This window comes from Panicum virgatum, chromosome 8N, assembly GCF_016808335.1.
Source record: "Panicum virgatum strain AP13 chromosome 8N, P.virgatum_v5, whole genome shotgun sequence".
Classification (NCBI taxonomy): domain Eukaryota; kingdom Viridiplantae; phylum Streptophyta; class Magnoliopsida; order Poales; family Poaceae; genus Panicum; species Panicum virgatum.
Window position 1 is genome coordinate 5,825,370 of NC_053152.1, and position 15,013 is coordinate 5,840,382.

The following is a 15,013-nucleotide window of genomic DNA, read 5'->3' on the forward strand; positions in this document are numbered from 1 at the left end:
CGTGCTTCCATTCGCCACTGAAAAATTTATTCCTTTTTTTTGGGTTTCCAAGTGGAATTGCCCGACAAAGTTTCGTGCTATTTTATGGACGAGTGCCGTACAAAATAAAATATGCTAAAAAGTGCCAATTTGGTGCGGTCCCACGTCTTCCCAACGATAGTTGACTTGCCTTGCCACCTTCCACGAATTGGGTCGGCTTCGTATAAAAATAAAAACACCCCACACTAATGATGCATCTCCAATTCTCCATTTTTTTTTTTGAAATGGAACCGGGAGGAGAGGTGCCTATCATATCTCCAATTCTCCATTTATGCTTCGTTTAGTAATCACGGGTCGGCTTTGCAAATGCTCAAATCCAGCCAAGGTGAAAACTGCCGAGATATTCATCTTTTTTTAGTCTAAAATCTCATCTCAAACTAAAAAATAGAAAGGAATCACAATACATTAGTAGAAATTTGCCTTTTAAACGAGGGCGTGAAGATTAGCTTATGCGCGTCAATATCCAAACAGCGAGGTTTCTTCGTTCCGAGACGCGCTTTTTTATTTTTGTATTTTTTATTTCTGTTTTTTAAAAAATATATTTTCGATATGAAAATTTACAGAAATATACCCCGGCCGCCTAGCTGCCGGGCGGGCGGCCCCCCTAGCCGCCCGGCAGCTGGGCGACCGGCCCCCCACCCCTATATAAGGTGTTGGTTGTCCCTCACTCCCCATTTGGCTTACTAAAAATCCAGAAAAAAAAAGAAAAGAGAGGGAGGGGTGAGGGAGAAGCAAAGCGGCGAAGCCCTGTCAGATTTTCAAGCCGGCGACTTTAGGTAACTAAAATTTTCTACATTTTATAAATAGATTATGTTGTAATTATTTTTTTAACAGTAGATTAGCAATCAGTTCAATTATTGTTAGGAGTGATTAGTGGTACATTTAGGTGCAGTTACTTATAGTGATTAATGTTGATATAGTACATTTAGTGTTAGATTTAGTATTAGAAAATACTAGAAAATTGTTAGACAAGTATTAGAAAATAAAAAAATGCAAGATAATATTAGAAAATTATAGAAAATGTTAGAAAATTGTAGAAAATGTTAGTAAATTGTAGAAAATGTTAGAAAATAGTTTACCAATCAGTTTAATTATTATTATGAGTGATTAGTGGTACATTTAGGTGTAGTTACTGATAATAATTAGCGTTGATATAGTATATTAGCAATCTGATTGATCACTTGTGATTGCCAGGGCTCAACACCATGGCATCCTCAGGATCCACGTACATTCCATGGAATAAGGTGACGGAAACAGTCCCCCAAGGAGTTCAGGTGCCTATGTGTTTTTGCAGATCCTTGTGCAAACTAATGAAATCAAGGGTTTTGGGGGACGACTTTGGCAAGAGATTTTTCATGTGCGAGAATTACGAGTACGACCCGCCCAAGCATTACGGCAAGGACCGAGCAAAGGTACTACAAAACACTATCAGAGTTTGTCACTTTCAGATCTAGTAATGATTTCTAACATGATTTGGGGAAAGACTCCACCGCCTCTATGTGATTTTGTGCAGTGGTTAGACTCCACCGTCTCTATGTGATTTCGTACAGTGGTTAGACTCCACCGCCTCTATGTGATTTCGTGCAGTGGGCAGCCAACACCTTATAGGGTTGGGGGCCCGGGCACCCGGCAGCCGGGCGACCGGTCCCAAGGACCTGTCTGCAATTATTTTTCGAGTTTTTTTGCGGATAAGCCCCTGCCGCCTGGCTGCCGGGCGGCCAGGTCCTGGGCGCCCGGCAGCTGGGCGGCCGGGGTATATTTCTATAAATTTCGAAAATATATTTTTGTAAAAAACGGAAATAAAAAATATAAAAATAAAAAAAACGCGTTCCGAGACACCAGCAAATGCGGCCCACTTCTAGCCCATGTTGCATTTGCTACGTAGTCCGACTTAAATTTGGCCTGGCCCGAGTTTATCTATTTTTCTGGGCTCATTTTGCAAGCTTACTGCGAAATACACGGGCTCCGGAATTCAGCCCATAAACCCATTCACACGTTGCCGGCCCGGCCCGTCTGTCAGAACGGTCAACTCATTGACTAACACGACGGCCCAAACGAGGGCCCACGTAGGCCCAGCGCCGCAACAAAAACCTCAAAAAGCAGCACAGCCTCTCTCTCCCCCTCCCCCTCCCCCTCCCCTGCTCTCTGCTCTCCCTCCCCTCCCCTCCGCCATGGACGCCGGCGAGTGCTCCACCTCCCAGCCCCCGCGTCCCTCCTCCGCCTCCGGCTCCTCCCCGGCCTCCGCCTCCGCCTCCGCGGCCTGGGCCAAGCTAGGTGGGGTGCCTGCCGCTCCGCTCCCCGGTTTCTTCACGGATTCCTTCGTCTGCACGGTTTCTTGATTCCTCTGCTCGGCTCCTTCCTCCGCGTGCCCGCCCCCATTTCCTTTGCAGTGCCCGCCGACCCCGCCTACCCGGAGGTGGAGGTGGCCGAGGACGACGCCGTGGTCTGCTCCCTGGTCGCGCCCGCCGCCGGCGGGGAGGAGGTCGCGTGGTGCGAGATCAGGCGCGACGCCGGGGACGCGTCGTCCGCCTCGATCCGGAACCTCAGGTACTGCGCCGCGCGCCGTGGACTTTGGTTCGTACCTCCCGTGCTCGTTCCTGCCCGTTATTGGGCGCCCGTTCTGGGAAAGGTGCGGTTTTCCTTATTTTTGGTGCCGTGTCGTGAAAGATTGGGGTTGCTGAACTTTGACGGTGACGGTTTGTTCTTGTGGCTTGGTGAGGCGAGCGTGATGGGATGTCGGAATGTGCGGATTGATGGGGACGTTCCATAAATACTATTGTGAGAAGTTTGTTGTGAATCGGGGAAATGTTTCTTTCAGAAAAAAAAATCGGGGAAATGTTGAGGTTTAACTGATTGATTTTGTATCACTATAAGTCCCTGCCTCTTGATACCTTAATTGATTGTGTTGGGTGGTGGAATATACTAGCACTAGCCTGCATGCGTTGGATGTTCTCCAGTTTGATTCCTAAGGAACCAGTACAATCATATTCTGAATAGTATGAACTTACATCGGTATCGGATTCCCTTCTTTTCAGTTTGGAGATGTTCATCGCTGTTGGCATCCCAAATATGATCCAGATTGCATTTATCTGTGTTCTCTAGATTCTTATGCCTGCCAGATAATACAAGTTGGGCAAGTTGCAGTTTTGTTGCCCTCATGCCCTGCGTTTCACCGTCCTATCATAGAACTTTGTGCATACCAATGTGTGGCAATTTGTCCATACATTTAAGTGTTTGGTTGTGTAAAATCAAGAATAACAGTGCACAAAGTGGGCCACATGAATTTGAAGGACACACTGTTAATTGTCGGCACAAAGTTATCCGAGTGGGATATAATATGGTTTACAGTAAAAAAATTCTTTTTGTCTCTCTGTGTTCTGGATTAGTTAAATTCTGCACTGCATTTATTTCTGTTGTTTCACATGTCAAATTATTGCTGATGCTACATGCTTCTCATACCCTTCATGTTCCCTTGACAAAGCTCGGATGCAATTATTGTTGATGGGAAAATTGTGAAACAAGAACCTGTTGATATTAAACCTGGGAGTGAGATTTTCTCTGAACCCCAGAAAGAAGGTATTATAGTTTTGCATGATATCGATACCAATTCTTTATCCTTATGCCTTTGTGGAGCTGAAAAGCTTGAGTTGTTTCATATGTTTATGTAGCAATGTAATCGTAAGTGTTAAGGTAGATTACATTGATCCATGTAGGAATTATATGTGTTTTGTGGTTCTCTCATTCTGAACAAGTGAATTTGTCTAACACATTCATGTTCTCCATTATGCTTCCAGGTCATTTAGTGTATACCTTTGAAATTACAGCTGCAAAGGACCAGGACAAAAATAATGTGAAGGTACTATTTTTTTAAGAAAAAAGTTAATATACATGAATATGATCATCCTGACATTGATTTCAAGTTACTAACTTCTAGCTAACTAATGATCTCAGATTGTACTAGATATCGAGAATGCAAAGTGCAGCATATGCTTGAATTTGTGGCATGATGTTGTTACTGTTGCTCCCTGCCTCCATAACTTCTGGTAAATTTCTTTGTTTTCCTTTCTACCCCAAGCTTCTCTAAATTTCTTGGTTCTGATCCTTCCATTTCTGTTTAAGCAATGGATGTTTCTCAGAGTGGTTAAGAAGGTCTTCATCTAAATCGCGTGATAAAAGCCAGAGCGCTGCATGCCCCCAATGTAGGACGGCAGTTCAATCAGTTGGAAGGAATCACTTCCTGCATAATATTGAAGAGGCATGATAATTTGATCCTTCTGACTTTGTTTCCTCTTATGTTCGTAAAACTACTATGCACTTATACCGCTAGATTTTTGTCTTAATTTTTGTAGGCTATATTACAAGCTTTTTCATCGCTACAGAGGTCTGATGAGGAGATTGCATTGCTAGAGTCATATGCTTCAGTAAAATCTAATATTGTGAGTGAAGCAGATGCAATCAACTTTTTTTTTTCAAAGTTGTCTAGTAAAAGATAAAATCTGTAGGGTGCAAGCTATATTTTTTCTGTTATTTTTATGGTCTGGCCCAATATACTAGATTGTGGCTGATGTATTTTGCCTTAGGTTTTGGGGAAACAGAAAAATCAATCAAGAAAACGGCCTTTTTCACGTTCAAGTGATGAAATCAACAATGCAGATCTGCCATGTCCTCAATGTCGTATGTGCAGAAATTCCAATTTGAATATTGTACTTGTATGTTTTTCAACTAGTTGCGCAATCATGTTATAAGACTCTTGTATTCGCATTAATCTGTGCTTCAAGACTATATTACAATTTTTTGGTAGGTCTATGGCAGATATTTAAACCATGAATCATATTTTATTGTTTGTACTATGTATTAGTTTCATTGAAAGATTGAAGAGCTGGTTCTAACTTAACAAGATTTTAAAAGTTGTAAATATTTCACAATGTCAGAGCTGTGTCATGATGCATTCATGCTATGCTTCACATGAGTTCGGAAAGTTTATTAATTTTCCTTGCACTGATGTGGAGATTGATGTAGCTTTTGTGTTGATATGGCTTGAATCTAAACCTGATTACAAGGGCAGATCGATAACACCCAACTCGCCCTCCTAAGAGGCTCTGAGTCTTGCGGGAACTATCTACTGCCTAAAACCCTAATGAGCCGCCGGCTCTTACATTTATAGAATCTGGAAATTAACTAAAAGACCCCTGAAAAACACAACCAAACTAATACAAAAGGAAATAACTTATGCTACTCCGTTGTGGACACCGCCGCCTGTTTCTTCTTGCATTGATACTTCTTGCCAAAGAATGTGTCCACAACACATACCCCCCCCCCCCCCCCCCGACCAAAAAGCTCGTCCTCGAGCTTGAAAGCTGGATAACGCTCCTTGAAATCTGTCAATGGTTCCCATGTTGCTTCAGCTGGGCTAGACCTTCCCATTGCACTAAGAGATTCCAAGAGTTATGCGCCGGTGTTGCACGAAGCACCTTGGCTGGAACTGGAAGAGCACGACCATGAGCAATAGGTGGCAGGTGACTAGTAGCAGCTGGAAGGTCGCCCGTATGCTTCTTCAGGAAAACAGCATGAAACACATCATGTATGCGAAACTTGGTAGGGAGGCGAAGACGATAAGCCACTGATCCAATCTTTTCAACCACCTAAAACGGTCCGTAGTAACGCGGGGCAAGCTTGCCCTTGGAGCCATCGGTAATACCAATAGCCGTTCTGTGATGAAGGCGAAGCCAAACCCATTCACCCACCTCAAAGGCAACATCACGATGCAACTTGTCATGCGAAGTCTTCATATAATCTTGAGCTTGCAACAACCGCTCCTTAATCTCTGCGAGAAACACATCACGGTGCTGGAGTTGTTTGTCCACTGCAACAACTCGTGCCAGTCCGGGTTAATATGATGCCAATGTTGGTGGTTCACGTCCATATACCACCTGGAACGGTGTAGTGCGCAGCACCGACTGGTAGGATGTGTTGAAACAATATTCAGCCCAAGGAAGCCACCTAAGCCAGCTGCGGGGGCGATCCCCAGCCAAACATCGCAGATAAACACCAAGCACCCTGTTGGCAACCTCGGACTGCCCATCCGTTTGCGGCCGAAACGCAGAACTAAGACGAAGCTTGACACCAGCCAAAGAAAAAGTTCAGTCCAAAGGGTGCTTGTAAAGATAGGATCTTGATCACTCACAATTGAGGAAGGGAACCCATACAGCTTGACAATGTTGTCGAAGAACGCTTGAGCCACTGTTAACGTGGTATAAGGATGTCCCAGCGGCACAAAATGCACCATCTTGGATAACCGAGCCACCACAGTCAGCACCACCGATTTGCCGCCCACCCGTGGAAAACCCTCCACAAAATCCATGGAGATGTCAGACCACACCGTTGATGGAACGTCCAGAGGCTGCAATAACCCAGCTGGATGAAGATGCTCAGTCTTGTTTCTTTGACACACCAAACAGCCACGAATGTACTCACGCACACGTGCTGCTGCGCGGGGACTGTAGAACGAAGCTCGCAACCGAACTAGGGTCTTTTGCACACCTTCATGACCCGTACCATGAGCATGGTCAAGGAGCTAGGGCCAGAACGCGGAGGAGTCAGGGATAAAGATCTTGCCCTGATATAGGACGAAGCCATCCACCTCTGACCAACCCTCCCCAGCAGAACCCGCCGAGATCTCTTGCCGCTTGGATAAAACCTCCGGCAATGATGCAGACTCGCGCCTGAATTCCTCAAACAACTCAAACTCCGGCCGCGAGACAGAATGTAGACGTACAGCCAGCTCGTGCTCGTCATGGCGCGATAAGGCGTCAGCCGCTGCGTTCATCTTGCCCGGCTTATACTCCACTTGAAAACTGTAACCAAACAGTTTGCTTACCCAAGTGTGTTGCGGTATTGTGGAGAGCCGTTGATCGAGTAGATGCTTTAGGCTGCAATGGTCAGTGCGCACCATGAACTCCCGCGTCCAAAGATACGGTCGCCAGTGACGTACGGCCTTAACCAGCCCGATGAGTTCACGCTCGTACGCCGCGAGCTTGGCGTGCTGCGGGGCAACGGGACGACTGAAGAATGCGATCGGCCCCTCACCCTGATGGAGGACCGCGCCAAAGCCCGAACCAGAGGCGTCGCAATCGACTACGAACACCTTCTCGAAGTCCGGCAGCTGGAGTACCGGAGCCGTGGTCAGTGCGTGCTTGAGGGCTTCAAATGCTTCTGTCGCCGCTGCTATCCACTGGAAAGCCTCACGCTTGAGAAGAGCCGTCAATGGAGATGCAATGACACCATAGTTGTGGATGAAACGACGCTAATAGCCGGTCAAGCCAAGAAAACCACGAAGCGCCTTGATGGAGCGCGGCAGCAGCCATGCCTGCACCGCACTGATCTTGTCTGTATCCATGGCGACCACGCCATTAGCAATGACATGCCCGAGGTACTGAACACGCTGCTCCCCAAAAGAACACTTGGAACGTTTCAAGACGAGGCCATGTTGTCGGAGCGCCAAGAAAACCGAGCGCACATGCTGCAGGTGTTCTGATCAATATTTACTGAATATGAGAATATCATCGAAAAACACAAGAACGCACCGGCGAAGAAAAGGTTGTAGCACAGCATTCATCAGCGCCTGGAACGTAGATGGAGCATTAGTGAGGCCGAACGGCGTCACAAGGAATTCAAAGTGCCCATGATGTGTTCGGAACGCCGTCTTGGCAATGTCATCGGGGTGCATCCGGACTTGGTGATAGCCGCTGCGCAAGTCCAGCTTAGTAAAAAACACCGCGCCCTTGAGCTCGTCCAATAATTCCTCGACGACAGGGATGGGGAACATGTCCCGCACCGTTTTACTGTTGAGTGCGCGGTAGTCCACGCAAAATCTCCAGGAGCCGTCACCTTTGCGAACGAGAAGCACCGGCGAAGAGAACGCCGAAGTACTAGGACGAATGATGCCTTGCGCCAACATTGCCCGACATTGAGCTTCGATCTCGTCCTTCAACAACTGGGCATACCGGTATGGACGTACAGCCACCGGTGGTGTTCCCGGAAGAAGATGAATACGGTGGTCGAAAGAGCGCGCCGGCGGTAATCCCTTGGGCTCTGCGAACAAGTCGGCGAACTCGTCGAGTAGAGCCAGCAGATAATCGCGCTTGTCAGCCCCAGCGGTGACCATGGCAGACGTTGGTCGCATGCCGCTCCAACTGACGCGACGGTCGTGCCACCAGAACACCATGGTGAGGTTGGTGAAATCCCAGAGGATGGGACCGAGAGTGCGGAGCCAGTCACACCCCAGGACCATGTCGACGCCCCCCAGTGGAATGACGAAGAAGTCGGCCACGAACTCCTCTGAGCCGATAGCGAACCGCACCGCCTTGCACACTCCCGACGCTGCGACGCGATCCCCATTCGCCACACAGACAGAGAGACCAGGTCGAGGCGATGGCACCAGACCCAGACGGCGCGCTGTAGACTCGTCGATGAACGAGTGAGTTGAGCCAGAGTCGACCAACGCGACGGCAGCCTTATCATAGACCACTGTGGAAAGCTGCAATGTTGCACTTGACTGAATACCCGTGATGGCGGCCACAGAGATCTGCAGGTCATCATCCGAGCCGCCGTCCTCGGATGCGAGCGTATCGGTGTCGAGCTCAAGGAAGTAGATGCCTTTTCCCGTGCACTGCTTAGCATGCTCCTTGGAAAACTTCTCCGGACAGTTGAAACACAACCCCTCCAAACGCCGTTGCGCCATCTCCTCAGGTGAGATGCGTTTGAACCGACTGTCAGCCGGGAGTGCTGGTTTGGCGGGCACGGTGGGTGTTGCTGGTGTAGACCCCGTCGCGCCTGGTGTTTGGGACGTCCGCAAGGTCGAAGCCGAAGGATGCTGAGCCGAACGCGCGGGGGCGCGATTGTTCCCGATCGTCGCATCGGTGCTCAGGACTTGACGGCGCTCATACGCCCGGGCAAACGCCATGGCGTCCTCAAGGGTTTCGGGTTTCTATAGTTCCACGTCGATGCTAAGGGGCTGCTGCAGCCCGGCTGTGAAGATAGCGATCTGTTGGGCCTCCGTGACGCCTTCGCAGCGAGCCAGGAGGAGAAGGAATTTCTTCTGATATTCATCGACGGTGGTGGTGCGGCGGAGATGTGTCAGTTCGCCCAACGGGTTGCTGTGGAGCGGCGGCCCGAAACACCGATTGATGGCATCAACGAACTGCGGCCATATCGGAGCACCTTGATTCTTCTCGAGTCTGTAATACCATTGGCTGGCGGCGGCCTCCAGATAGAACGAGGCCGTGGACACCTTGAGATGGTCCGGCATGCCGTAGGCGCGGAAGAACTGCTCGCCCTTGTGCAGCCACGTGATGGGGTCGTCGGAACCATCATACTTGGGAAATCGGAGCTTGTGTGTCGGCGCGGTCGGTGATTTGCCGGATGGAGATCCATCGGTGTCGAACCGGCCCTGACTATCCAAGACCTGCGTCTGGACATTCTTGATGGAAGTCGAGAGAAGGCTGATCTCCTGGCGGAGCGACGTCACGTCGTCGTTCATCTTCTTGCCGTTGTCGCCGACCATCTTGACGAGTCGGTCGACCACTTCATCGAGGATCGCCTTCGTGACCGAAACATTGGCGTCGGCCATGAGAGGTGGTAGCGGTAGGGTTTAGCGGCGCGCAGAGGATGTGGGACGTGGTGGAGAAGCGATGGAACCAGGCCAAGGAAGAGCCCTAGACTGATACCAAGATGATATGGCTTGAATCTAAACCTGATTACAAGGGCAGATCGATAACACCCAACTCGCCCTCCTAAGAGGTTCTTGAGTCTTGCGGGAACTATCTACTGCCTAAAACCCTAATGAGCCGCCGGCTCTTTTATAGAATCTGGAAATTAACTAAAAGACCCCTGAAAAACACAACCAAACTAATACAAAAGGAAATAACTTATGCTACTCCGCCGCCTGTTTCTTCTTGCGTTGATACTTCTTGCCAAAGAATGTGTCCACAACATGTGTTCTTCTATAAAAGCAGGGCAAAAATTTATTTGATAGAGAATTATATGTAACCTTCCATGTCGACATGCTTCTTGTAAAGCTTGTCTTCTTCTTGCGTGTCCCTGAAATGACAAGAATATTGCAGGTACTGAATTTGGTGGATTTCGATGCAGTCCAGGAGCTGCACACTTGCAATGCAATGGATGTGGAGGGATGATGCCAGCCAGATCTAACGTCAATATACCACAAAAATGTAAGTTCCAATTCTGATAATATTTTCTAATCTAGTGGATTGTGAGAAGTATAACCCCAATTTTTTTCATTTGATTGGTTATTTAACCCTGAAAAGGCCCTGCTTGAAGGTGACTTCAGCCATGGATCCTAGTCCATCTAACAAGGCCTAAGTGGTCCTGTGATCAAGAAATAGAAATTTAATGCTTTGCCTTATCTTGGACCTACCTTTTTTTGCTTCACATTATTCTTAACCTGACGAATATGCTTGACATCAGTTGGTTTAATCATGGTTACTTTATTTCATAAATCTGCGTGAATGGTATGACATACATTGTCATTTGCTCCTCAGAAATCTCTAGGTTAGCAACCGCCATGTGACGTTTGATTGCATGATTTACCTACTAAACTCATATAGTTCGTGCATGAATAGTATGAGGAATTTCCTCACTTGGAACCCAGAAATTGCTAAGTTAGAAGCAAGCATGGGAAGTTCAATTGAACGTTTTCCTTACTGAAGTCTATGTACATTAATTCCTTTAACTTTACTGTGTTGAAATACACAATTTTATTTGCAGGTTTAGGGTGTGATAAAGCATTTTGTGGGTCTTATTGGTGTTCACAAGGAGTGGATTCAAGCCATTGTAATCTAATCTGCAGCCAGGAAACTTTCAAGATGGTAAGCTACTCACTGATCTCTCTTAGGCCCAATTGTCCTTTTGATCATCATACGCAGTGCTGGGCAATGTTTTGAGAGCAAATTGTGTAATATTGCAGATCTCTCAGCGCCATATCTCCAGACTTCCTGACACAGTTCATGGGGGCAACCCATATGAAAAAGATGTAGGAATATTCCACCATTACCATATCTATGGCCTGTTTTGTAGTTTCAAATATTATGGTTTCTCCTCTCTTTTTTTTAGATTACAGAAAAATGCATACAACAGTCAGGCAAAACATTGCAAGCTGTAATCGCTGAGTGGATATCAAAATTTGACAACATGGAAATTGGTGAGTGGTAACCTTCAATATATGTCAGTTGATTTTCCTTTTGATGCCAATGATGGGCCAGTAACTGTGAAAGAATATGTATTATATAAACGTTAACTGTCCCTTCACATGAGCCACATGACAAAAGAACATTGCAGTTTAATTTGCTTTCTCAGTCACGGACTCACGGCACAGGAATCAGATTTCTTTTCATTTATAACCTAACGATTGCCCCAATAGCTCCCAATGTATCTTCTCTCTTGGTCCCAAATGTCATGCTGTCCTCTCTCTTTTTGGTGATTCATGATTAAATATCAACAACATATTCATAAAATTAGAATCTATTGACTGTCATTCCTCAATGGTTTACCTTTATCTCAGATTTGGTTTTTCAATTTTGCTCCATTTATGCTCCATAATAAATATAACGTTTATACACATAGATGCTCACTTGTTTATTTGAATTATTCGTCCTGCTGTGTTATTTTTCTTCCCTTTGTTCAAGGAAAATCTCCTAAGTATTTGGCACCACTGGACTTTACTGTAGGTCTTTTGTCTTGGTTGCATATGCCTGAGTTTTTACACTGACATGATGTTCTTGTTCCATGTAGATCGCTCAAGGTTGCAATTGAATAATGTGGATGCAATCACGTCCAGGACGTATATTTGCAAGTAATTACTTTTTCTGAGTTCAGAAGAACTTGTTTATTTCATTCTGATATCTTGACTCATTTTATGGATTCAAATGAATGCAGCCATTGCTACAACAAGTTCATTGATTTCCTGCTGTACTGGTACCGCGTTTCAATGCCCCGAAATGTATGTATACTTACTGAGAATACTTATGTTAATCACCTAGGTAGTCTAACACTGCTATATATTGCAACAAGATGTTGACCTGTTCATATTCTGGGTTTGGGCCTCTAGCGGTGTGGCACTGAAAAGCCAGGCCCAATACAGCCTGACATGGCTGAGCATGACCTGGTCAATACTGTTTTCTAACAAAAATATTATTGAAATATGTGCATAAAGTATATAAAAACATTAAGTTCTTTTTGTCAGAAGCCAGCAATGATAGGTCTGACAGATGTACCTGATTTCTGCAAATGGCTTCTCTATATTCCACTCATCAACTAGAACCGATTTACAATAAAAGTTAAGGCAAGGTGCATAGTGCTGAATGCACAATTGGTATTTTATTGTGATTAGTGTGAGGCTTCCTGCTTTCCCAAGTTTGGTCTCCCTAAGAGCTTGGATACTGTTACATTTACATCTGGGACAACTGTTATGCATATAAAAAAAAGAGAGAGAATCAAACAGTCTGAGCTTTCATGTGATTTCTGATCTGTTTAGAGACAACTGCCCTGTGCACACTAATAGAGTTTATTGATTTTGTATTTTAATGTGTTTTTATTGTATTATAAGCAGTAATCATGTTCCATGCAATAGTGGAAGTAAACAAACAACACCCTCAGTTTTTACAATTTCTTTCGATGATCACTCAGTACGGTTACTTAAATTAGTATATGCTGGACTAGGTGGTGGTTAACCATGTTATCTAGTCGTCCGACTAATCGCGATTAGTCGCGATTAGTCGGGCTTATCGGTCCGGTGACCCCGATAAGGGACACCGAGTAGGTTTGGGCGACTAGTTTTCTAGTCGTCCGACTAGTCGTCGACTAGTCGCGATTAGTCGCGCCGATCAGGTTGGAAAACGATCGGACTTGAGATTGTTTTGTGGGCTATTTGAGTTGTGGGCCTGGGCCGGTGACGGTTGGCAAGGTGGCCCATTAGATTTTTGGTATATAGAGGCTGAGACAGAGTTCTGGACAGTTCACAAATCATCTCTCACAAGTAAGTGAAAAATCGACCATCATTGTTGCCTTCATGCTTGCTTTTTATTAAGTAATATGCAGTACATATATCATATCGGTCCTGGGACACATAGGACGACTAGGCAGACGACTAGGCTCGACTAATCGGCCAGATCGACGACTAATCGCGACTAGTCGTCTGATCGGTCCCATGGCGACTAGGTCCGACTAGACGATTTGAAAACATGGGTGGTTAAGATTATCTGTATATTTTATTGAGCAACAAGTTTCTGAAACTTAACTGGATGCAAACTTTTTACTAATATTCCTGTTCTAGTGATGTTGTTAAATATTGTGTTTAAATGCTTGGACTGTCAAACTCAACATGGTTCTAATCATCCATCGACTGATATGAGTTAGTTTGGGTAAACTTAACTGTCAGTGGTACATATGATATCTGAGTTGCTTTGATGGTCAAATCCTTGACTAGTTGAGCTGGCCAGGAAAGTGCCAGTGCTAACCACTGAACTATCGTTGCTTTCAAATAAGTTGATTAGTAACAAATAAGATGCTGAAGACTTTGTGTTCATTGTTTACAAGTTAGGTTCCAGTCTCCTCACTAAAAACCGAAAAGAAAGTTAGCTTCCATTCTAAGCCGAATCACATCTTTGGCACACAATAGGAACATCAAGGACACATGTATAAACTTCTGCCAGCACCACAGCACTGTCTCATTTATTTATTGTTGATGATCTTATCGGTCTTTTAATGGCTATCGGTGATCCTTCCCTTTTCCAGCTTCTTCCACCTGATGCTGTCAACAGGGAGAGCTGCTGGTACGGTTTCATGTGCCGCACCCAGCACCATCGGCCTGACCATGCGAAGAAGTTGAACCATGTCTGCCGCCCTACAAGAGGCAACCCCTAGCCGTTTCACCTGGTTCCTCAAGGTCATCTCCCGGTGATGGCCACCCCATTGTACAGCAATTCTACAGAACTACTGATTGTTTAGCACATGTAAACATAGAGCCCGTTTAGTTACCAAAAATTTTCACCCAAAATTTTTTACCTCCCCTTTGAACACATGCATGTAGTATTAAATATAGTTAAAAAATAAAACTAATTGCACAGTTTGAATGTACACGACGAGACGAATCTTTTGAGCCTAATTAGTCATAAGTGCTACAGTAACCCGCATGTGCTAATGATACGGTCAAAGTTCTTAAAAGATTCGTCTCACAGTTTTCAAGTGAGTTCTGAAATTAGTTTTTTAATTAGTGTCCGAAAAACCCTCCCGAGATCTGGTCAAACAGTCGATTTGATATCAAAAAATTTCATTTTTGGAACTAAACAGCCCCATATTGGCGGTGATTAGGGGTGGAATCGAGCCGAGCCTCGACTTTTTCGAGCTTTCTTCGAAATCAATATATTCGTATTTATTATAGTCTCCCACGTTGTTTGATATGCAACTTCAAATCGAGCATAACGAGCCGAGCCGAGCCTGCCAAAATTGACTTTTGTTCCAAATCAACTAATCTTTATTTAAAAAAAACGAACGTAATCGGAGCAATTTTGAAACGAGTCACCGAGCCAGCTTAACGAGCTTTTTTTTTCAGCCCTAGCGGTGATCATGTGAAACTATTTCTATCATCAACATCCATTCTTCATTGTGTGATGCTTCTCTGCTCTCAAAGCGGTCAGGAAATGTGGCGCCCATGTTGAATTTTTTTTCTGATCCTGGCTGGACCTGACAACGAGATGGCAAGGTGCTGCTGCCGGAACCGCCGCTGTGTCGGCAGGTTTGGGGTGATTGAATGGAAACCCCCCAGGGTTCCAGGTTCACACGCTTGGGATGGCGTTTTCGCGCCCATGGCGAAGGTGCAGAGATGGCGATGGGGATGGGTGTGCAGGCATCCACGCGTCTCCCCATCCCTGTCGGAGACTCGCCTTACAGCAAAGTCTTT

General features: G+C 45.7%; 1 protein-coding gene across 2 annotated transcripts; it reads left to right on the forward strand.

Annotated features, from left to right (window-relative positions):
- Positions 1-2,170: 2,170 nt before the first annotated feature.
- Positions 2,171-14,192, forward strand: LOC120685900 (E3 ubiquitin-protein ligase CHFR-like). Of its 2 annotated transcripts, none has more exons than XM_039968021.1 (15): positions 2,171-2,313; positions 2,430-2,613; positions 3,521-3,615; positions 3,834-3,895; positions 3,991-4,082; positions 4,159-4,294; positions 4,389-4,475; positions 4,620-4,713; positions 10,161-10,268; positions 10,825-10,925; positions 11,024-11,089; positions 11,170-11,257; positions 11,848-11,908; positions 11,992-12,055; positions 13,849-14,192. In XM_039968021.1, the coding sequence occupies exons 1-15, from the start codon at positions 2,211-2,213 to the stop codon at positions 13,975-13,977; spliced, it is 1,470 nt and encodes a 489-aa protein (XP_039823955.1). In that variant the 5' UTR covers positions 2,171-2,210; the 3' UTR covers positions 13,978-14,192. The 2 variants fall into 2 exon arrangements, with proteins under 2 accessions (XP_039823955.1, XP_039823956.1); XM_039968022.1 differs by having other exon boundaries at positions 2,430-2,586.
- The last annotated feature ends 821 nt before the right edge of the window (positions 14,193-15,013 follow it).